The 22,167-nt window shown below is 44.6% G+C and overlaps 1 protein-coding gene across 7 annotated transcripts in view; it reads left to right on the forward strand.

The window, feature by feature from the left end:
• SMYD3 (SET and MYND domain containing 3) overlaps window positions 1-22,167 on the forward strand; it is a 749,014-nt gene that overhangs the window by 626,217 nt on the left and 100,630 nt on the right. For all 7 annotated transcript variants that reach the window (XM_024252046.3, XM_024252056.3, XM_054549979.2 and 4 more), the window contains 2 exons: window positions 15,764-15,851; window positions 20,958-21,132. In XM_024252046.3, the coding sequence (XP_024107814.1) occupies window positions 15,764-15,851; window positions 20,958-21,132 (263 nt within the window). The remainder of the gene's footprint in view (window positions 1-15,763; window positions 15,852-20,957; window positions 21,133-22,167) is intronic.

The following is a 22,167-nucleotide window of genomic DNA, read 5'->3' on the forward strand; positions in this document are numbered from 1 at the left end:
TCTAGAACGTGAACCTTGTACAGACTAGAAATGAGTAAAGCAAATGGGAACCTAAGCGACTGTCAAGCATTTTACGGATTTATAGTTTCCAGTAGTTTAATGACTACTGTGCCCTCATTATCAAGATTACAGCTGCGGCCTGGCGCGGTGGTTCACGCCTGTAATCCCAGCACTTTGGGAGGCTGAGGCGAGCAGATCACGAGGTCAGGAGATCGAGACCATCCTGGCTAACACAGTGAAACCCCGTCTCTACTAAAAATACAAAAAATTAGCCGGGCGTGGTGGCGGGCACCTGTAGTCCCAGCTACTTGGGAGGCTGAGGCAGGAGAATGGCATGAACCCGGGAGGCGGAGCTTGCAGTGAGCCGAGATTGCACCACTGCACTCCAGCCTGGGCGACGGAGCGAGACTCTGTCGCAAACAAAAAAAAAAAAAAAAAAAGATTACAGCTGCACTGAAAATGGAAATGGGGAGATGGGCAAGCAGTTCTCAGACGTGTTAACACAAAACCTGGATTACAGAAATAACACTGCTCTTCCTGGAGGCCAAACGAATACAAATTGGTTTCACAGGCTAAAGTGTAGTTGGGGAAAAGGGGCATGACTCTTGAAAATCTTAGCATAGGCAGCTTCCCGTCTTTCTCTGCTGGAACCCATGTTTGTTTACACTCACAAGCTCAATGCCCTCTTCCTGCCATCCCTGCCTTGTCTGTCTCCAACCGCTGATGACGTCAACAGTATATTCCTGCAGTTCAGGCCCCTGTAATGCAGTGGTGCTGTGAAAGTCACAGGATCCTGCAGACAGGTGCTGGGGCTGCTCCTGGCCTTTCCTCAGCTGGGCTTCCTCCTTGCCAAGTTGTCCTCAGCTGGCCCCTTTACCCGTTCTCTATAGCACTCCCAGACCCTCACCACTGCTCCATCCTCCTAAGCCTCTGTTCCCTCTTGATTTCAGTAGATAGGGAAAAAGTAGAGTCCTTCAGACATAAAGCCCATCTCAACTTCCCACCCTATTAAGTCCATCAGGCATGAAGCCCATCTCAGCTTTCCACCCTGCTGACTTCCAGACATAACTCTATCTGCACCCACTCTCTCTCTTCCTCTTAGAGGAAATGGGGACCTCCTTGCCAAAGCCAAGTCCCCACCACCTGCTTCCACCACCTGTGCTCTTGACCCCACCCCCTGCCTCCTCATGGACCTCGCCCCGCTTGCTGTTGGGGTCTGCCTCTCCGTGTACACTGACTCCTTCCCTGTGGCATAAATGTGCCCAGACTTTCTCGCTGTAAGAAACAAACTCTTTTCCCAGCTCAGCTTTTGCCTCTAACCATTGTTTCCTCTTTAATTTGTGAAACCCCTTGAGAATGACCCTGTTTGTTTTCTCTTAACTCCCACAGATGGGCTTTCACCATCATCACTCCCTGAAATGCGCATTCTCTGATGTCATCAGTGAGCTCCTGATTTCCAATCCAGTGACCTCCTTTGAGTCTCTTCCCCATTGATGCCATTGTTGAGTTCCACACCACCTGTCCCTTCCTTCCTCCTCCTAGGAACACTCTCCTTCCGTTTCCATGCCCTCCTTTACTTCTCCGCTTTGCCCCTGAAATTCTTGGGTCCTGTTGGATTGGGTGATTTCCTCTGTCCCATATCGTCAGATTCCACCTGTGTGGTGTTGACTTCCAAATCAACACTTCTCACTTTCGCTTGTCTTCTGGGTCTAGTTTCATATTTCCCGCTCCCTAGGGGTAACTGTACCTGGATTCTCTGCAGACATCTTATATTAGCATGTCCAAAAGCGAACGTCCCTTTCCTAAACACCTTTCTATATTCCCCATCTCACCGGAAGGCTTCGCCATGCACTCAGCCACTGAAGCCAGATGCATGGCCGTTGTCCTGGAATCCTCCTCTACTCTCCACAAACGAATTACTCCTAAGCCATCACCTTCTTGTGCTCTCCGGAATTGGGCCTTTTCTCTTCAGTCTCTCTCTTCCTCTCTCTCTGTTGCTAAGGCCACGACCTTATTCAGATTCATGTCATCTCTTCCTGGATTGTTGAAACATCTACCTAACGCCTTCCACCTTCAGTCCCTCCCACCTGCCAGTGTATTTTCCACGTAAATATTTGAAAAACACAGTGATTGTACTTAAAATCTCCCCATGTCTCCATGTTGCCCACACGGGATCAAATTCATTCTTTGATTTGGCCCCTTCCCTACTTCTCTACCTCATACCTAAACCTTTATCTCCACCTCTTTCCCCTGATGAACCGTTTAATTCAGCTTTATGTTTTTGGGTCTGCGGGCTCATTCTGAAGCAGCCCTTCAGCTTAGTGGGGAAAAGAGCCTCTAAGGAAAAGCAGCCTCTGAACAGCAAGTAACTGGAGACCCCATAGGGCAGCAGAGGGCTGGGGTGCCGCCCCGTCTCCGCAGCGCCGCCCTGCCACGCATGAGTGGACCAGAAGCACCCAACAGTGTGGCCTCCCCATGGACCTCGTTTTCTTCTCTGCTTTCTCTCTCTGGACTGGCCTTCCTGCTTTTCTCCCCTTGTCTAATACTTCCATAGCCTCCAAGCCTGCACTCACGCATCCTCTTCTCCAGGACATTTTCCCTAAATCCTGGCCAGGCAAAGGGCTCTGCCTCTGTGCTCCCATAGCCTCCAAGCCTGAACTCGCGCATCCTCTTCTCCAGGACATTTTCCCTAAATCCTGGCTGGGCAAAGGGCTCTGCCTCTGTGCTCCCATAGCCTCCAAGCCTGAACTCACGCATCCTCTTTTCCAGGACATTTTCCCTAAATCCTGGCCGGGCAAAGGGCTCTGCCTCTGTGCTCCCATAGCCTCCAAGCCTGAACTCACGCATCCTCTTTTCCAGGACATTTTCCCTAAATCCTGGCCGGGCAAAGGGCTCTGCCTCTGTGCTCCCATAGCCCCATGGCATACCTCTTTGTTATCATGTGCGGTATTTAGAAATGATACATTTATTTGGCTGTTTCAACCACTGGAATGTAAGCTGAGGCCACATCTCAGCTGTGTCTTCTCAGATCCAATACCTGGCCCTGGGGTGCACTGGGGAGATGCTGTCATACATTAAACTAAAGAGCACCTGAAGGGCATGAGATTTATTCCCCATAGTGCCACGGACTTGGTCACTTTTGTGTCTATTGTAAATAAACTATTTGTGCAAAAGCAGAGAACATGAGAGACAGAACTGTAGATTGAGCAGACAAGAAAAAAGAAAAGCAAAACCATCAGTACTTGCAGCAAGTCTTAACCATGTCAGCACGAGGAGGGACAGCATGATCGCAGAGATTCGAAGTGATGGCTGAGGCGGCAAAGGCCACGCTGATGGTCCTTGGCCCAGACTGTACATTGGAATCACCTGGGGAACTTAGAAAAGATACCGATATCTGCCTGCCCCCAAGAGATGCTGATATCATTTGCATCTATGGAAATGATATCATGGAACCTGGTCTGTATTCTTAACAGCTCCTGAGGTGATTCTAAGTATATACCCACCTTACCTTACTAGGCCCTGAGAGCAAAGACGAGAGACAAAGCTGGAGGAACAACAGGTCTGCAGTTTGAGGGAAAGTCAGAGCCCTCAGTATCCCTTAAAGCATATTCCTGGGATGTGTGTGTGTGTGGGCATGTCTGTGGGTGTCTGTGTGTTTGCACACTCTTGGTAGCAGAGGGGAGGAAGTAAGCTCTCTGCAGCCTCTGCAGCCCTCTGGAGTGAATTAAAGCCTCTGATACATATTTTAAAAAGCACATCCAGATCAATCCAGCTTCCACCGGTGATGAAGACCTGAGACTTTCTCATATTAAGTCCTCTGAATGAAGGTCTGGGTACCCCTTGTTCTTGCACAGAGCAAGAGGGATTTTTAAGTTCGTTTACCTCCAGAAAAGAAATCCTTGCGTATTTTAGTTGGTAAGCATTTACAAACCTTAAAATCTTACTTTCAGAGTAGTCTCAAAAGTTAAATGGAAAGTAAAACAGAAATGGTAAAGGCAAACACCTAGGGCTGTGTAATTTTGGCCCACAATGAGTATGACCCAAAATGAAAACAAAAACTAATCAAAAGGTAATCATTTCCTAAATCTTCTGTGACTGGCATCATAGCATTCCCTTAGGCAAGAGGAAGAATATTAGGGGTATGAGAAGAATTACATCATCTTGTATACTCAAAAAGCCATTTTGAACATCCAAATTTGAGGAACTTCATCAGCTATCAATACAAAGATGATACCTATACTGCTGGGGACAGATTTGAGGTCTGATGTTGTCCACATGCCAGGTTCTAATGGAAGATGTGCACGACTCAGGTGGCTCAGTGAGCAGTTCTCTGGTAGTGGGAGTGTTCTGAGTATATATTTGAATATCTATTTCCAGCTCTCCCCGTAATTTCCAGCATGTCCTGAGTGAAATCACTTGCCCCTCCCTGTACCTCCTTTTCTTCCTGTGAAGTAGGGACCTGTCTGATCGTCATCTGGTAATGTTTATGAGGCTCCATCAGACCTTTGTCTGGAAGACTCTGTTAACAGTAATGCGTGCTTGGTTTATGAGAGGGTTACAAGAGAATGGAGGTGGAGGCAGGGTGCCAAACATGGCCAGTACTTTTATCTTTGACATTACAAAGAGGTCCTCTGGCTGAGGGCCAGCCTGGAGTTTACTGGGATGGAAAATGCAGACATGTGCTTTCTGTTGGCGTGCCAGGAAGAGGCTCGCCGTGCCGTCAGCCAGCACTTCACTTCCACGGCTGCAGAGCTGTTTGCAAGAGCATCTGAGTCCTGGTGATTTTGTGTAGTCTGTCTCATGGATGCGAGGTGGGGCACAAAAGAGCTGTACCATGGAATCTGGTCACCCCCTCTCCTCCCAAACTTTAAAAAGTAATGTTCTCCTCACCAGGCCTTTAGGCCAAGTGACTGCCCTCTGGGGTGACCCACCCTTCAGCTTCAAGGGACAGATCTCTGTATGGATTAATTCACAGACTACAGACTTTTTGTTTGTTTTAGAATAATTGAAGGAACACTGGCTTTTTTTCCACTGAGATACAAAATACAATTCTAGAATTTTTTTTTTAAAGGCTGAGAGATTAAAGTAATTCTTTCTCTCAAACAGTGACACATTTCTTTTGAACTTTTGGCTTGTGTGACACATGGTCTAAGGATTTCAGTGCTGCCTTACAAAGTGTTTGTAAAACTGGATAATTTCTGCAGCCCAACTCTGAAGACTTAGGGGAAGCTATGGAACCCTCCATTAACTGATGTTAAGAGAGAGGTACTAATGTCAAATTAAATCATTTTAGATGACGCATAAGATTGCCTCCTTAAAAGCTGTGTCTAGACTTGTGTCCCAGGGACTTGTTGTGTGAAGCTGTCATTGTGGACCCCAGCTAAACTATTCCTTTAATTCAGAACCACAGATGAAATAATCTGATGTGCTCACTTTAGCAGATAAGCAAATACCATGTTTACCCAAGCTTGGAATATTGCCTGTTATAATCATTATACATACAAATGTTAGAGGGAATGTGTGAATTAAATAACTATTGTCAAATTCTTGGTTTGGCAGAAGGTAGTGCCGTGTCGAGTGTTGTCTTCAGTCCTGTAGACTCTCTGTGCTGTGGCTGGGGTTGTTTATATATGAGAAAACTCAGTTTAAAACAGAATGAAGGAGGTACAAATCAGAACAAAGGCGTTTACAATTTGTTGCACAATCACAAACCCCAGCAACCCTCCTATCAGAATTTCCGGTCTCTTTTCATGGACAACATATACTTTACACATAGGCAACTAATGGAGTAGAAGGATTAGTTTCCATCTCAATGGTAACCCTAATGAAGTTCTCACCTGGGCAAGCAGAGCCAGGAGGCACTGTTAGACTCTAGGCCTCACAGCTGGCCAGTGGCAGAGCTGGGACCAGGGTCTGGCCTCCTTAGTTCCACTTTCATAGTGCTGCCTGTCACACAGTCTTACATGCCAGCAGCACAGAAGCCAAATCAAGCTATCATTCATCCTATGTCTGAATGTCTCTGGAGTGGCCACATCTAGGTTATCCTATAACCTTCGCCATTGGGACACTGCCCTTTAAACCTCACTTGAATCTGTTCTGCTGCAGCTTAAAGGATTTTTATCTCTGTTGGCAGAGGAGAATGAGAGCATCTGTCCCCAAAGAAGAAAATATAAAAGATGGAGATGTGGCAGATTAAAGGAGATGAGGGCTGCAGCTTTGGTCTTCATTAAGACAAAACTCACCCTGAAATTTGGAGGTGTACTTTATCTTAATGGCTATTGTGTGGAGAACAGTTTTCCTGTAAGATCTTTGCATTTTTCCCAGAATCTCAAACCTCCCACCTGGTAGTGTTTACACAACAGTATTGGCAGGACTTGGGTAGGAGTTGTGAGTATGGGCTTACAGCAGCCTAAGCCATCCATTTGGTAGTCTCTCTACAGATGTGAAAAGAATTTGTCTGAATGTGCATTTGCAAGCGGAGCTCATCGCCCTCTGCGTCATCTAATCCCCATTACATGTTATTATATCAAGAACATATCTTTCCAGTATGGGGGGAGGGTGCAAGCAAGTGTCTCCTTCCTAAATGTATTCATGTGTGTTTAACTGCCCTTGTATATCAGCCCATCATGCTAGTTTCTACAAAATGCTTTTCTATAAAAGGCTCATTTTTAGCAAGCACCGCTGACAGAGGTAGGCTCTCAAACTGCCCTTAATGTGTAGATGCTGTTTTTATTCTCTCCAGGTTGACTTGATTTTATATAAGCAAATGAGCTTATTTCTCTGAGAAGCAGTTTTATTCACTGGGATGGGAACACCCCACACAGAGGGAGGGGAGGTGTTGAGGCTGTAGCTGGAAAAGGCCTTTGGTGGTTCTAGAAGTTCTGACTTCATACCTTCAAGGCTGTGGTCCCTTTCCCAGAAGCCATGAAGGGAATATCCCCTTCCTTCTGGCAATTCTGTGTAGCTGGAGATTGAACCTTGAAATCGCAGTTGGTTTGAATGTGTGGTTTGTGGAAATTTGTAGTTGCAGGAGAGCCCTGTTTCTGCCTGAGATCTAAAGCTAAATGGGCATTTGGCAAATGGTGGCAGCGACGGTGGGAATGTAAAGTGAAGTGGAACAGAGCTGCCAGTGGCTTCAGCTGTTTGATGAATTTTTCTCCTCAACATGAGCATTTTTGTTTGGATTGGGCTCATAGCCCCTGGTTGCCCAAGTGCTCCTCAGTTGGATCCAAGGGAGTGACAGGGCTGCCCGACGGGAGAAGGCTCTCTCATCTGAGAAGAGGACATCCATTCTGGGGTCGGCCAGCTCAGGGAGGTGGGTGAAGGAGAAGGAGGCAGGAACTCTGGGCTCTCTCATTTGAGAGAGGACATCCATCCTGGGGTCGGCCAGCTCAGGAGAGGGGTGAAGCAGCAGGAGGCGGGAACTTTGGGCTCTTGCGAGGATGCGAGCAGCTGCTTGGACTCAGAATTCGGAGCCCTGCTACATCCTGCTTGTGGACATCTGTTAAAGGCACTGAAATCCCACAATTTCATGAAATAGATGAAAAAATAACCTTTTAAAGCCAATTTTACTTCATCTGTGGGCTGATGACAGCATCTGGAGGACATGCTTTTCATCTGCATCACAGTTACGCTCATTGCCACCAGGCAGTAGAGCAAGCATCATGAAAGCCAGTGGAAAGTGCACAGGGATTGTGCCTGTGGATGTCAGAGGCTGTTTGGTGTGGTTTGTGGTGGATCAGAAAAGTTTGCTTGGATGACTACATTGAGGAAGAGACTTCCCGGCAAAGGGAATGGGATGTGCAGAGATGTGGGGTCACAGCATAGTTGGTTGTTGATTACATTGTAATGTGCTCCCTCCTCCATCATTTTTTTCCTTCCCACCAAACAAAGCTGACTCTAGTCAGCCTCCTGTTGGTCCCCGCCCTGTAGGGTGGGGATTGAAAACTTGGGCCACTGTGACATTTAGGACATAAGTAACTCTAGAGGGTGCAGAGGAAAGGATGAGAAGGTGCATCTCCTTAGAGAATCGTTACCACTGAAGAAATTGGGCATCAGGAAGGTTGAAGGACTTGCCAAGACTACACAGCTATGCAGCAGGCATATGCAGCAGGGATTCAGTTCCACATCTTATGGCTCCAAGCCCGGCATTCTTTTTCACTAATTTCTGTTAATTATTATGTACATTTGCTGATTAATTGCTAATTAGAACATACTACAATTTGATCGTGCTTCAACCTAAGAACATTCCTTCCTTTTCCTTATTCCCCAGCCCATAATGCCCACTGACTGGTCTGTAGTTGATCTAACAGTGAATGCTCTATTTTTAGCCACTATTTTTCTGCTTTATGAAAGAACCACTTTTTCCCTCAAGTTACATCTGAACTGCTTTCAGTTGTTTTTGTCGAAGGAGGTGGAAATTGTTTCCAGCAGAGATGTCTTCTGTTAATCATAAAGGTTTAGAATGATGTTGTATATTAATCTAGTCCCAGTATATTGCCCCAACCGACTACCTCCATCAAAGACACTGCAAATTACCTCAGAATTTTGAATGTCAGGACTTTCCAATCTCTCTCCTGAGTGCAGACACTGTATTTGAACCTCATTCTACTTTAAAACTAAAAATCTTTCTTCCTTTTAAGACACGAATTATTGAATTACTGGAAAAGTTTGTAAGTGTTCACTAATTTTTTATTTTTCATCCTATACTCCATCTCTCTTCAATCTAATTAGAGTTTGCTTGAGTACTGGATAACAGGAAGTACTGGGAAGCAGATTACCTTTCTCCTGTTCCTCTTCTTTTTAATGAGAACCATCTGAAACTGGCCCAGCATACGAGTTTCAACATCAAATGCTTGCAAGCTAAGTGAACACATCTGTTCAAGTGTTTGAGCTGCAAGGTGGGTCTGGGTGGATTCGTGTGATGTTTAACCTGACAGAGCCAGTGGTCACTTTCTCAAGTTTATACTCAGCTAGCCTGGCCGGACTCCAGACTTTCCCTATGGAAGAAACGTAGCTTTGTAATTCACAGCGACTACTGGTATCTGGCAGGTAAACTTCCTACTCTGAAACCCAAAGGAAGCATTTGGCCAATTGAATGTAAGCGTGTTGAGTGATACCCTTTTATGTGGTGGTGAGATGATCTCATATCATCAGGTACCTATTTTTACAGTTAAGGAAATGATCCTGGGGTATTGATTCAGCAGCTATGGATGAAGGAATGTAGGTGGCCTCACTGATTCATCCAGGGATAGATGGAGCCAGGGACCTCTGGGCCAAGAGCGCCATTAGAATCTCAGGATGGTGTTTGAGGTGGAAGCCAGGAGAGGTAAGCGAGCCCACTCCCCAAATAACCCTTGACGCGATTGTCAGAAAGCTTGGGTCCGGAGCCAGCGTGGGGTTTCCTACGCTGGGGGAGGGCGTCACACTTAGGCTCTAAATGATGACCAGTGCCAGCTGTAGTATTTGACAAATACCCACAGCTGCAGTGGGAACGTATCTGATCTTAGTGTAGTAATATTAGAGTCAAGGCAGACGTGTGCTGTGAAAAGAACAACCTGTTGTCTTGGTTGGGATTCTCTTTGTTGTGGTGGAGTTAAGGTATTTTATTCTTGTAATACTGTTGCCCATGGGTTGTGGAAGATCACTTCTCATTCACTCTATCACCAAATATTTACCGAATGATTTACCTTGCGGGCACTGGCAATACAGCTATGATGAGGTCACGGTCCCTCAGGGCGTTCTGAGGATACCTGGGGAGGCAATCCAGGAGACCATTAATGTCAGCTCAGGGCTAGGGGGTGTGCAGAGGGGCCTGGAGGGCCAGGCTAACCCAGAAGGCAGAACCAGAGAAGGTTTCCTGATAGAGTACAGCAGGGGCTGTGTCCCAAAAGGACAAATGGGAAGAAAGCCAAAGACTTAAATGGAGTGGTGAGCCGAGGAAACAGCAGAAAACACGCTGAGTCCTGACAGAAGCCACAGGACGGCAATTTTAGTTGGAAGAGTGGGTGCAGTGCAGTCAGAGATGGGCATGGGTAGGATTTTGGGGTGGAGCTGTGAGGGGAAAGAATGGGGTGAGCAAATTGGGAGGGCGGTATCCAAGGGGCTTGTGCCGTCAGAGAGAATGGACAAATGAGACTCGTTCTTACCTGGGAACAACGGCACAGTTCTGTCTTAAATGAAGTAGCTCCACGATTGTACTGTTTAAAATAAAGACAGGCTTTTGAAGGACTTCTCTGGGGCTGTGCAAAAGAGTGGTCACCAGAGGTGGAGCTAAATTGGTTCTGCACTGCTGAAATCCCTAGAGTGGTTACATAGCAGCCATCCAGACTAGCTGCTCTTTCTGCAGGCGAGGAAACTGAGGGCCAGGAAAAGCAAGGCTTGCTCGGGGTCATACAGTGAGTCAGGGCAGAGATGCCACCAGTGCTGGAACCAGCAGGTTCTTAATTCTCTCGATCATTTCCCAGGAAAGTCAACTTTCTTAGGAATCCTTCTGCTTCTAGGCTGAATTCTTTTTAGTATTTGTAGAAAATTCAGCAATAGTATATTTGATGTTTAAATGAATGTAAAATGAATGTTTCTATCCCCTAAAAAAAAATTTCAGGACTCACCCATTCAAGCTCCTTTTACGTGGTAAAAGTAAAATTCAAAGAGATTTTTTTTTTCCTAAATAACTTTGTCCTGAATTATATCAAGTGTCTTTGTGTTTGGATATGAAATAATGGAAATAAGGATATAAATTTACTAATTTTATACCTCAGGGACTGTGATAAAAAACATAGTAATTTACTCTTCTATTTGCAAATTAGAAAAGTAGAAGATTTAAATTATGCTTCCCTAAGTAGTTTTTCTGTTTCTGTCCTGTTCTTACACCTATGCAACTGAATGTTTTCCTCCAGCCTGGTGTGGAGAGAGGGGAGATGAGACAGACTCAGTGTAGACATAATTGTGAGTAGCAGCCACAGCGGGATGGGTAGGGTCGGGGAAGTTGGAACCTGAGAGGCAGTTACCGTAGTGGAACACTCCAGGGAGGTGATAGCTATTAGTGAGTGTAGCTTTGTCTAGCTCCAATATAAAATGCTCTCAGAGGTATCGTTTCTAAATGTTTAGGAGCAGTTTCAAAGCCTGCTTGCTCTTCTGTTAAGCAAATAAAGGTTTGGGGTCAACCTAAAAGAACAGCTAATCAGATTATGTTCACTGGTGGCAAATTTAGTTGTGACTGTAATCCCCATATGAAATTGTTCTGCCCTGGGCTGCGGTCTAACCCTGCTTGATAGAAGAATACGAGATCTGCTGTGGGTTCTATGTTGGAGGATTTTACTCTCCTCTTTCAATTGCTAGTACTAGATAGAGCTTAGGAAACAAGGGTGAAGATATTTTGAATTTATTAACTCAGATATGAGTTTCCCCTTTTAAGCAAGTCCAGGAGGGAAATCAAATTGAAGCATGAAGGTAGCAGAAATAGCAGGGGCTGTGGAGCCAGACAGACCTGGGTTTGAATCCTACCTCTGGCAATTAGGGGTAGAAGGACATTTGGACCAATTATGTAAGCTTCAGGACTATATTGCACCTCGTTTGTAAATAACAGGTATTGATGCCTTTCAAACATGTTGTGAGGAATAACTGAAACACAAGAGACATCAAATCATTACCAAGTTAGTTCACTTCTTCCAGATCCATTCTGTAGACATTCAGCAGAGCATTTGTTAAATATAAGACTGTGCTGGATATTTGAGAGAGGCAGGATCAAAGAAGAATAAGACCTATATTCAGCTCTAAAGAGCTTACAATTAAGTGGGGAAGATATGACATGCACACACTGCAGTCCACAAGCTCTGGCCACACTGGCCTCTTGTTCCTGGAACATTCAGGCATGCTTCTGCCTCTGCACTTGCCCTCTGTTCTCCCTGGAACTCCTGTCTCCTACTCCTTCACCTCCCTTAGAGCTTTACTCAAACATCATCTTAGTGAGAACTTCCCTGATCATCCTGTTTAAAATGAACTCCCTGGTGCCAGTATTCCCCATCCTTCTTCCCTGTTTTTCCCCCAACAAAATGTGTGTGTGTGCGCATGCATGTGTGTATCTTGCCATGTGTTCCACCTGCCTCTTCAGTATCAACACCATGATTATCTGATTTATTTACTGCTCTATCCCTACTGCCTAGAACAGTGCCTGGTTAGGTACTCAGTAAGTGTTAATGGAATAAATGAGTAATCTAACTAACTAATTCCAGGTACAGAGAGGGCCAGGCACAAAGAGCCCCAGTGGCCAGAAGAGCAGAAGGTGTGTTAGGGACTACATTTTCTATGGCTGCTGTAACAATTGATCATAAATATAGCATCTTAAAACAGTTCAGATTTATTATTTTAAAGTTCTGTAGGCCAGAAGCCTAACCCAAGTCTCAGAGGGCCAAAATCAAGGTGTGGGCAAGGCTGCCTGCCTTCTGGAAACTCCAGGAGACTGGTTCCTTGCCTTTGCCAGCTTCTGGTTAAGTTCTTCTCACAGCACATCACCCTGACCACTTCTTTGCCTCCCTCTTCTACGTCTAAGGACCCTTGTAATTATATTGGACCCACCTGGAAAGTCCGGGATACTCTCAGCTATTTTAAGGTCAGCTGATTAGTAACCTTAATCCCATCTACTACTTAATTCCCCTTTGCAATGTGACCTAACATATTCACAGGTTTGGAGAGCAGGATGTGGACATCTTTGGGGATCCATTGTTCTGCCTACCATAGAGACTAACAAGCTTAGATCTAGGGTTTAAGCTGCCAGTTGTGAAATGTAAAACTGGAACATTCAATCAGGAATGGCCATGATTGTCAAGATCTAATGGGTGAGCTTGATCTGGGAGGCAGTGGGAAGTTGCTGAAGGCTTTGGAGCAGGAGAGGGAGGTGATCTTTAGGAGATGAATATGGGCTTAGAGCAGGCATTCGAAGGGAGTCTGTTGTTTACCTTCTTTTCTTTTCTTTTTTTGAGGCGGAGTCTGGCTCTGTCGCCCAGGCTGGAGTGCAGTGGCACGATCTTGGCTCACTGCAACCTCCACCTCCCAGGTTCAAGCCATTCTCCTGCCTCAGCCTCCCAAGTAGCTGGGATTACAGGCGTGTGCCACTAGACCCAGCTAGTTTTTGTATTTTTAGTAGAGACGAGGTTTTGTCATGTTGGCCAGGCTGGTCTCGAACTCCTGACATCAGGTGATCCGCCCGTCTTGGCCTCCCAAAGTGGTGGGATTACAGGCATGAGCCACCGCACCTGGCCTGTTGTTTACCTTCTTAAGGGCATTTGTTCTCCTCCTTCTGTGTACAGAAAGCTAGGGATGTATTTAGAATTTCCTTTAAAAGAAAAAACAGTGCACCTATGGTGTCTTTTTAAAATCTACTCTACTATATCACACAGATGCACAGCACATACACATAGAGGCCCACAAAGCCCAATTACAGAGACACAAGTGCTCCCGTCTCCTCATACACACACCCACTGCCCCAGCCTCAGAAGTAGAGTCTCAGGATCTGTTTTCTGTGGTTTGTGGTGCTCTGCCCCCTTTTTTTCTGCCCTGGCACACTTGAGTGATATTTCTTCTTCCCAAAAACACAGACTGAATCTGGCAGTGGTTCTCAAGGAGTCGTTCTATAAACCTCCTTCAACGGGCACATGAGTCTCCAGGGAGATGTCTAGAGTATGAAAATGTCCCTCCTTCCTCACTCTTGTGTCACCTCCACACTGGCCCTGCTTTCATGTAACTTCCCAGGGTGGTTCTTGTCCCTGACACCCATTGAAAGTCTCATGGATAGTGAACACCTGGTTTTGAATAGTGTCTTCTAAGAGGGCTTACCCTTTGACTAGCCACCTGAAAGCAGCACTGTCCAACAGGACTTTCTGCAATGACATAGTGAACTGTTCTATATCTGGGTTGTTCAGTGTGGTAGCCACAGCCACATGTGGCTATTAGCTTCTTGGAATGTGGCTGCTGCAGCTGAGGAACTGAGTTTTTTATTGTTTGAATTAATTTAAATTGAAATAGCCACACCTGGCTGGTGGCTACCTATTAGTGCAGCTTTAAATAAGCAGGACTTGCTGAGCATGCTGAAAAGACCATAGCAGTATCTGTGGCAAACAGAGTAATATTTGCCAAGAAGATAGCCTTTTGGAATCAAACAGACCTGGGGTGAAATTTTGGTTCCAAGCTAGTGATTGTCAGGTAAGTCACTTAATCTGAGTCTCAGTTTTGTCGTCTATAAACTGGGTATGATCAGTGATATATTAGGGAGAAAGATGTTAGGCACCCTCTGACCTGGGGGGAAGAATATTTCACCTCTGAATTGTTGCACATAATAAACATCAGACCTACTTTTCATTGGTTTTATTATTATTTTTCAGTATTCTATAGACAGTGTGCCCTCTCATTGCCTGACCCAGTGTAGACTTCTCCCACTCCCTGCCTGTGTTACCCCATGGGATTTGATCTTACATACATAGAAGAGCTATGTGAAGATAAGACAGTATCAGTAAAGCCTTCAGCATTGTGCACACATGTGGTTTTCAGTCATTCATTCAACAAGTGCTGATTAAGCAACTACTGTGTGCCAGGCACTGTGCTAGATGCCAGAGGTACACTGGCCAATGGGAAGCTGAGGACCTGCTTACTAAATAGGAGGGCAGACATTTCATACATGGTAGCTCATAATTTTATTTTCTTTTGAATTTTTTCAGTATTGGGGGATTTTGTTTTTTAGGTGGAAGTCAGAATTGGTTCACATGGGTGTAGTTGTACTTTATACTTAATAAGGTTTTAGCTGTAGGTCTCCTAACAAATAACTATTTATCCTATTCTCCTTCTGTTTTTTAAAATATCAGCTTTATTGAGGTATAATTCACCCGTGATAAAATTCACCCAGTTAAAGTGTACAGTTCAGTGGTTTTTAGTCTCTTTACAGAGTTGTGCAACTAGCATGTATCAATTTTAGAGCATTTTTATCACCCCAGAAGAAACCCCTACCCATCAGCAGTGACTCTCCAGTTCCCTCCAATCCTCTTAGCCCTAGGCAACCACAAATCGACTCTGTCTCTGTGGATTTGCCTCTTCTGGGCGTGTCATATCCATGGAATCATACATGTGGTCTTTGTGATTGGCTTCTCGTTTAGCGTAACGTATTCAAGGCTCATCCAAGTTGTAGCATGTATCAGTACTTTATTGTGGAAAGGTTCATCCATGTTGTAGCATGTAGTACTTGTGGAGTCATATTCCATTGTCTGGATATATACCATATTTTATTAGTTGATAGACATGTGAGTTGTTTCCATTTTTTGGCTATTATGAACAGTGCTGCTATGAATATTTGTGAACAAGTTTTTGTTGAACATATGTGTTCATTTATCTTGGGTAGATACCTAGGAGTAGGATTGTTAATATGGTAACTCTAATTGGTAACATGAAAACTCTACGTTTAACCCTTTGAGGAACTTCCAGAGTGTTTTCCAAAGCTACCATTTTGCATTCTCATGTGCAGCGTGTGAGGGTTTCCGTTTCTCTGCATCTTCACTAACCTTTGCTGTTATCCTGTCTTTTTGATTATAGCCACATGGTAGTGGGTATCAAGTAATATCTCACTGTGGTTTTGCTTTATATATTTCCCTGATGATAAATGATGCCAAGCATCTTTTCAGGGGCTTGCAGGCCATTTGTATATCTGGGAGAAAGGTCTATTCACTTCCTTTGCCTATTACTAATTGGGTTATTTGTCTTCCTTTTCTGGCCTGAGCAGGATGCTGATATGCTAACTGGTGATGAGCAAGTATGGAAGGAAGTTCAAGAATCCCTGAAAAAAATTGAAGAACTGAAGGCACACTGGAGTATCCTTTTGCCTGTGGATTGAGGTGGACTGTTGGGATTGTTTCCTTGTTTTCTTGAAGCCCTGTGGTAATGAGGCCAAAGGCAGGGTTTGACCTCTCCCTGAGCCAGTGGTTTTCATTTTGTTCCATGGTCACAGGCCGCACCCCCGACCCTGGCCAGCAGTTTGAGTAATGACAAGGAAGATCGTGACAACATCAGCATGAATAATAACTCACTACCTTTAGGTAACAATCAAAACTCATGGCCCAGTAGTATTAGGAAAGTAAGAATTAGTCTCTTTATATGTAAAAGGTAACAAATTCCTCAATTTTCTTCTCCCATAACCACTAACATCTCTAGGAAAGAATAGCTTAGAATCCTTATCATTCAGTGCCATTGACCATCAGACCCAGAAGCTTCATATTAAACCAGCCATGACTACAATGGCAGTGGGGATTGCTGCATGACACATTTTCTCAGCATGAATAGTAATGACCACAGGTGGGCCAAAGTTCAGAGTAAGGAGAGACCACGTAGGATGAAGGTCGTCTGGGAAGGCTCCACTAATGTTTTACTGTGCAAGATAGCCTGAGTCAGGGGCAGGATTTGGATAGGCCGAGGCTAAGAAGGAGGCCGTTCCTGGTAGAGGAGTTCACTGGGGCAAAGCTGTGATGAAGGGAAACAGCAGGCAAGAAGAAACAGATCAAGGTGGATGAAAAGACTGCAAAAGGTCATTCAGAGGCTCTGGGGTAAATTATATCCCAGGCACTAAGAATGTCTGCAGATGCGGTTTCCAATTTGCTGACGATGCTATTTAAAGAGTTGTAAAGAGCCAGAGAAAGAGGTAGAGGGAGGTTTCCAGTTTTAAAGGTGAAGGACATAATTTTGAATCGATAGCCCACTGAGTTTATTAGCAGTCTTGGTAAAGAATCTAGGATTGGTTACTAAGGAATGGAAAAGAAAGCTGCCTGGTTTCTCCAAGAGCAAGTGAATCCACAGAGTCATAGCTTTCTTTGGTAAAGTTTGTATCGAGACTTCAGAAAAGGATTTGATGAAAAGTAATCAAGAAACTTACGTTAGATGTTAGCAAAGCTAACTGAATAGCTACACTGAAAAAATGATGTTACATGATTCAATGTCATTCTGGAGTGTTGTTTTTCCATCTCGGGCCTCTTTAATGCATAATTCCATACCTTGAATGAAGATACAGAGGACAGGTTTATCAAATCTCCAAAGTGACGTAGATGGGGAGGATAATAGAGGTGGGATGATAGAGTCAGTATCTCAAAAGAAAAAAAAGGCTTCAAAAGATCCCTAAATGTTTAAATGGTGTCCAAGTTTTAAAGACATGAAATATAACAAGAACATATATAAAAATTCTATTTGGATCAAAAAGTTCAAATATGTAAATATGCGTAAGAACATGTGAAAAAAATTTAGGGCTTTAGTAAATAGCAAAATTTAACAACATTTAAGAGTATAATATAATCTTACTACTGTGATCTTGGGCTGCATTAATATTGATTATAAAATGATAGAGATGATAGTACTGGTCTGATTATTTCTAGAATTTTCTATTCAGTTTGAGGTGGGAAGTATTAAAAGTGATATAGAAAAACAAACTAGTTTTGAGGGGTGGAACTGAAATTAAGGAGGGATTTGAAACCCTGTCTATGATGAGATGGAAGATACTAGGGAAACAGTCAACTCTGGAAGCAGGAGGTCCCTGTTCATGGGCTCAAAGAGCCTTTATGTGCAGAGGAGTAGGCTTGTTCTGTGTGGCCCCTGGCAGCGGTATTGGGGCCCATGGATAACCCAGCCAGAGTTCAGTTGCAGCTGGACAAGGTTTTACTGAAAACGGACTGTATGCTGGGTACCTTGCTGGTCATCATTCACCTGATGGTTCAGACAGAAGTTAGAAAACACAGCCCTGCACTCGCTACTCTCCTACATTGTGGGGTAGTAAAATGTCCATTAATACATATTTTGGTAAAGATACAGACTTGTGGAGGCATCAAAGACACAATAATCAACTTTGGGAAGTTAAAAGATTTCACAGAGGAGGTGACCAGTGAGCTGTGTCTGGGAGGATTAGTGGGAGTTCACCAGGCCGACCAAGAGAAGAGGCATCCAACACAAGGAATGACCCGTGTAGACGCGCAGAACATACATTGCTGCTGAGAAGCTGCCGGCTGTGCAATATGAGAGGAGGGGAAGGTGGCAAGGCCTTAACTGCCATGCACAGGTTAGACTTTATAGGTGAGAGGGGGCTGTGGGATGATTTTTTAAGCAGTAGAGTGATATGATTAAGTGAATAAAAGCTCTGTGGTCTGACAGTCGTTGAATCTCAATAAGTTGAGTAATTCCCAAGTGAATTTACATTGCTTCCCTTTCTCTTCCCCTGATCTGATCCTCTTATGGTCACTTAAAAGTATTCAGGAAAAAAAGATATGTGTTCTGTCCACTAGGAATCTGTTCTCTTTGGGTGCACTCTACAGCCCTGCTAGGTCCAGAGCTCAGCTCCTTACTGGAACAGAGTGACTTGTAGTAAACACCACACAGATGCCAGGGACTAAATCTTTGAGCAAATACATGTCAGTAGTAGCTTGGGGAGAAAAGCCTCTTAGTTAAAATTATTCCATTTTTTTGCTCACTGGGGTGTTTTGCAGGAAAGATTTTGCCTTGTTTGGCAAGAGACAGTTGCCAGCGTTGTGAAGGGAAATTGGCACGTAGTCCCTTCCAGCTTGCTGGGGGATAAAATAGATGCATTCCTATGAGTAGCTGCAGAACATCACATCTGGCTTTTACTTCTAAGGCCTGTCACCTCAAACCTCTTTAGAATAAGTGGGAACATACATAAATGAACAGGCAAATAATAGTGGAGGTCAAACAGCACAATGTTAAAATAAGGTACAAGTCTTGCCACAGAAATGTCTAACATTGTGTAAGAGACAGTCATTCCTCCTGACAGTTCGTCAAATATCTAATCCTGGAATGAAAAGCCACGGAGGTTAGCCCAGCAATCTGTTACAAAATCAGTGCATTGCCTAAGATACTGCTTCCCCCAACCTCTAGGGGATACATTCAGCAAACTTTGAACACACATGTCAGATGAATGCAAGAGCAAATCATGGACTCACTTTTCTTCAGGAAATGAACCTTTTCTGGGATCAGGGTCAATTCCTCCAAGACAGGACTCATCCTAATATTGTAGTGGGTGTGATAGAAAAGGCTCTCAGCTGTGCATTGGGGTGCTTTAAATTCTCGTCAAGGAACTCATCTTTTGGAGTAAGATACTGTGCCTCCGAGAGGCCTTTGCTGGAAAGAAAATACATTTCCTGTGAAAATTCATAAAGGTATTTGTCTCCACTCTCAGGAGTGGCTTGATTGGTTTATTAGAAGTATTTGCTAATGTTTCAGAAAGCCGTGTTCTGAGAAGGGTATGGACACTCGAAGAGGAAGGTGTTGCTGGATAGAGAGGGAGAGGAGAGCATATACAGTGGGCTGTCTGTTCAGGGCTGGGCATGCTCTGTTAGGACCTCAGTGAAGAGGGTTTTGAATTGGGGGCAGGGGATGGCACAGAGAGCATGGATTGTAACGAGACCAGCTCATGTCGGAGTGGGAGGGGTGTGGGGGCACGAAGGGAAGTTCAGTCAAACTCAGTCCACTGAAGCACTTTCTTTAAGCCCAGTCAGGCTCAGAGGTCATGTCACAGAGGGAAGGTGGAAGGTACTAATGCTTGTGTAGCGTGTGCTTTGTGCATGCCACGAAATGTTCCCCGCTGTGTCTCTGACACCCAGAACTCTACCTGGCTCATGAGAGGACACATCACGAACTGGGTCATTTTACATACAGTGTATTACTCATTCTTAGGTTGACATTAGTCATTTTTATTTCTGGCCTATCATTAAGCACTTTGACTTCCTCAGAACCTCAAATCTGATAAATGACAGGACTAGATTAGATCTGAATCTAGCTTTACTACAGTCAAAGGGTAGGCTGCCATTTCTGATCTTCAAACCTTTTCACCCTACTGGAATGACAACATATGAAGCAGATGAATTTGGAGCTCCACTGGGTGAAGGTGAGACAGGAGTGAGAGAAGGACCAGTCCCAGTCCTGCACCCTCCTTGGTCTCCAGCTCGCCTAACACAGCACACAGCGAAGAAACTGTGAGGTCCCAGGGTCCTGCACTCTGGCCTTCACTGTGTTTCCCAGAGAATTCACTGGGGAGGGATTAAAATCATGCTCCATAAACCATGTCCTCAGTCCTCTGACTGCCTCTGTAAGACAGGGAATATCAGTTTTAAAAAGTGAAGTCACTCCAAGGCTACATGAGATTAAGTTATTGACTCGTGGTTCATCAGAAAGTCAGTGTTACTGAGAAGTGGATATTGAGTCTTCTCCCCATCCTTTTTAAAGCATCGTTTCCCTTGCCAGCAATTTATGTGCATAAGCCATGTTCCTAATATTGTCTCTTATTTTGGGGGTTTAAAATAACATATTTTAATGTATTTGGTTAAGTACAGGCTTGGGTCACTGTTGCTTTATAATAGAAAAAAATGAGATCCAGTGGAAATCTGTGTCTTCAAATTGCTCCACCTAGTATGTGCCTGTGGGTTGTGTGAGTTTTTGGGTTCATGTATGCCCAAAACTCAGATAACACAGAAGCAAACATGAGCTCTTCCTTTTGAAAAAGGAATCTCTCTAAAGCATCTTTAATTTTAAATCAGTTTTTAAACAGAAGCTAACAGAGTAAATAATTTAAAATCAAATTAACTTAATCTTTAGTCAAATTTAATAAAGGACTGCATTTATTTATGACTAGATTTAAAGAGAACACATCTAGGAGTGTGAAGAAAGAACAGGTCTTTGGAAGTTTTAAAACTCCAAAGCACAGGCCTGGTTACAAGATAGTTTGTTGATGTAAACAGAATTTACTTCACTGAGATGCCTCTTCTGTGTTTTTGTTTCTCAAGTGTGTTTTCAGGCAGCTCATCTGTGAAAAATAACGGGTGCTTTCTTCCCTCCTGTGCTTGGGAGCTCTTCAGCCTTTTAGAGAATCTAATTTTATTTGTTTTTTTTCTTGATGAAGACAATGAATCCTTAACTAAGGTTAATAACAGAGTGGGAGCAGGTTCTGGCCATGTGCCAGGCGATCATAAGCAGCAATTCTGAACGGCTTCCCGATATCAACATCTACCAGCTGAAGGTGCTCGACTGCGCCATGGATGCCTGCATCAACCTCGGCCTGTTGGAGGAAGCCTTGTTCTATGGTACTCGGACCATGGAGCCATACAGGCAAGTCCCAGGGAGAGGGCTAACATAAGGGCTAGGACGTCCTCACGTTGGGCAAAGGATCCATGTTGTGAAGTCATTCTGATTACTACTTTGCATGGAGCATTTCCAGCTGCTTCTCAACCATTGTGTAAAACCAAGTCTTATTTTATTCATTCCTCTTGTTCATTCACTTATGCATTCATTCATCATTTGTAGAGTTCCTTCCATGTGTCAGACACCGTGGGTGTTCAGAAACTAATTAGATGCTGTCTCGATCTGGAGCAGATGATTACAATACGATGTGGCGCTTGCAGTGACAAAGGCAGGCTCAGGGTGGTGGGGGAGCTGGAGAGGAACGCAGGCTCAGACCTAGCTTGAGAGGCTGTGTCATTAGCCTCTGCTCGTCCAGGTGACGATGGCCATATGGGGCCCTTGGTCTGGCTGGCAGTAAGAATGGTCCCTTATCTCTCTCAGGATTTATGCTTTCAGTTGAATCATTTGCCTTCATAATCACCTTTGAGCCAGGGAGGACAGCAGGGAGACGGCCCTGCCTCAGCTTCTCCTTGAGTCAGGTGAAGGAACTATAGGTAATTGCTTCTTGACTAATCTCAGCTCCTCGAGACCAGTAGGCGTTTTGCCCTGAGATGTTTTTATAACTCAGAGAAGCTTTGAGGGGGGGTAGTGTTGAACGGCTGAGAGTTAGGCACTGGTGGATGTTGCACCCTGATTTGCAGTGGGCTGAGAACATAATTCTAGAAGGTAAGACTGAGAGCAGCCCAAGGGGAAGGGCACGGAGACATGCGGACCGTAATCTGAGGTTGGAATGGCTCAGTCTCTAGCACAGAACAAGGTTGCTGATGGGAAGTTACCTCAAAAGCACCTGTGACCAGGAGCGATGGCAGAGGGAGGAGGTCCCTGGAGAACAGGGGCTCCATCCTGGGCAGATCTTTAATTTCCCAGCTTTGCAGACCGTGCAAATACCATGTCAGCCCAAAGGGGCGAAGCAGAGGGAGAATCCAGGACCAGACCTATGCAACGTAGGACAACAGGCAGTGA

The sequence above is a fragment of the Pongo abelii genome, chromosome 1 (genome assembly GCF_028885655.2).
Source record: "Pongo abelii isolate AG06213 chromosome 1, NHGRI_mPonAbe1-v2.0_pri, whole genome shotgun sequence".
NCBI classification, from domain to species: Eukaryota; Metazoa; Chordata; class Mammalia; order Primates; family Hominidae; genus Pongo; species Pongo abelii.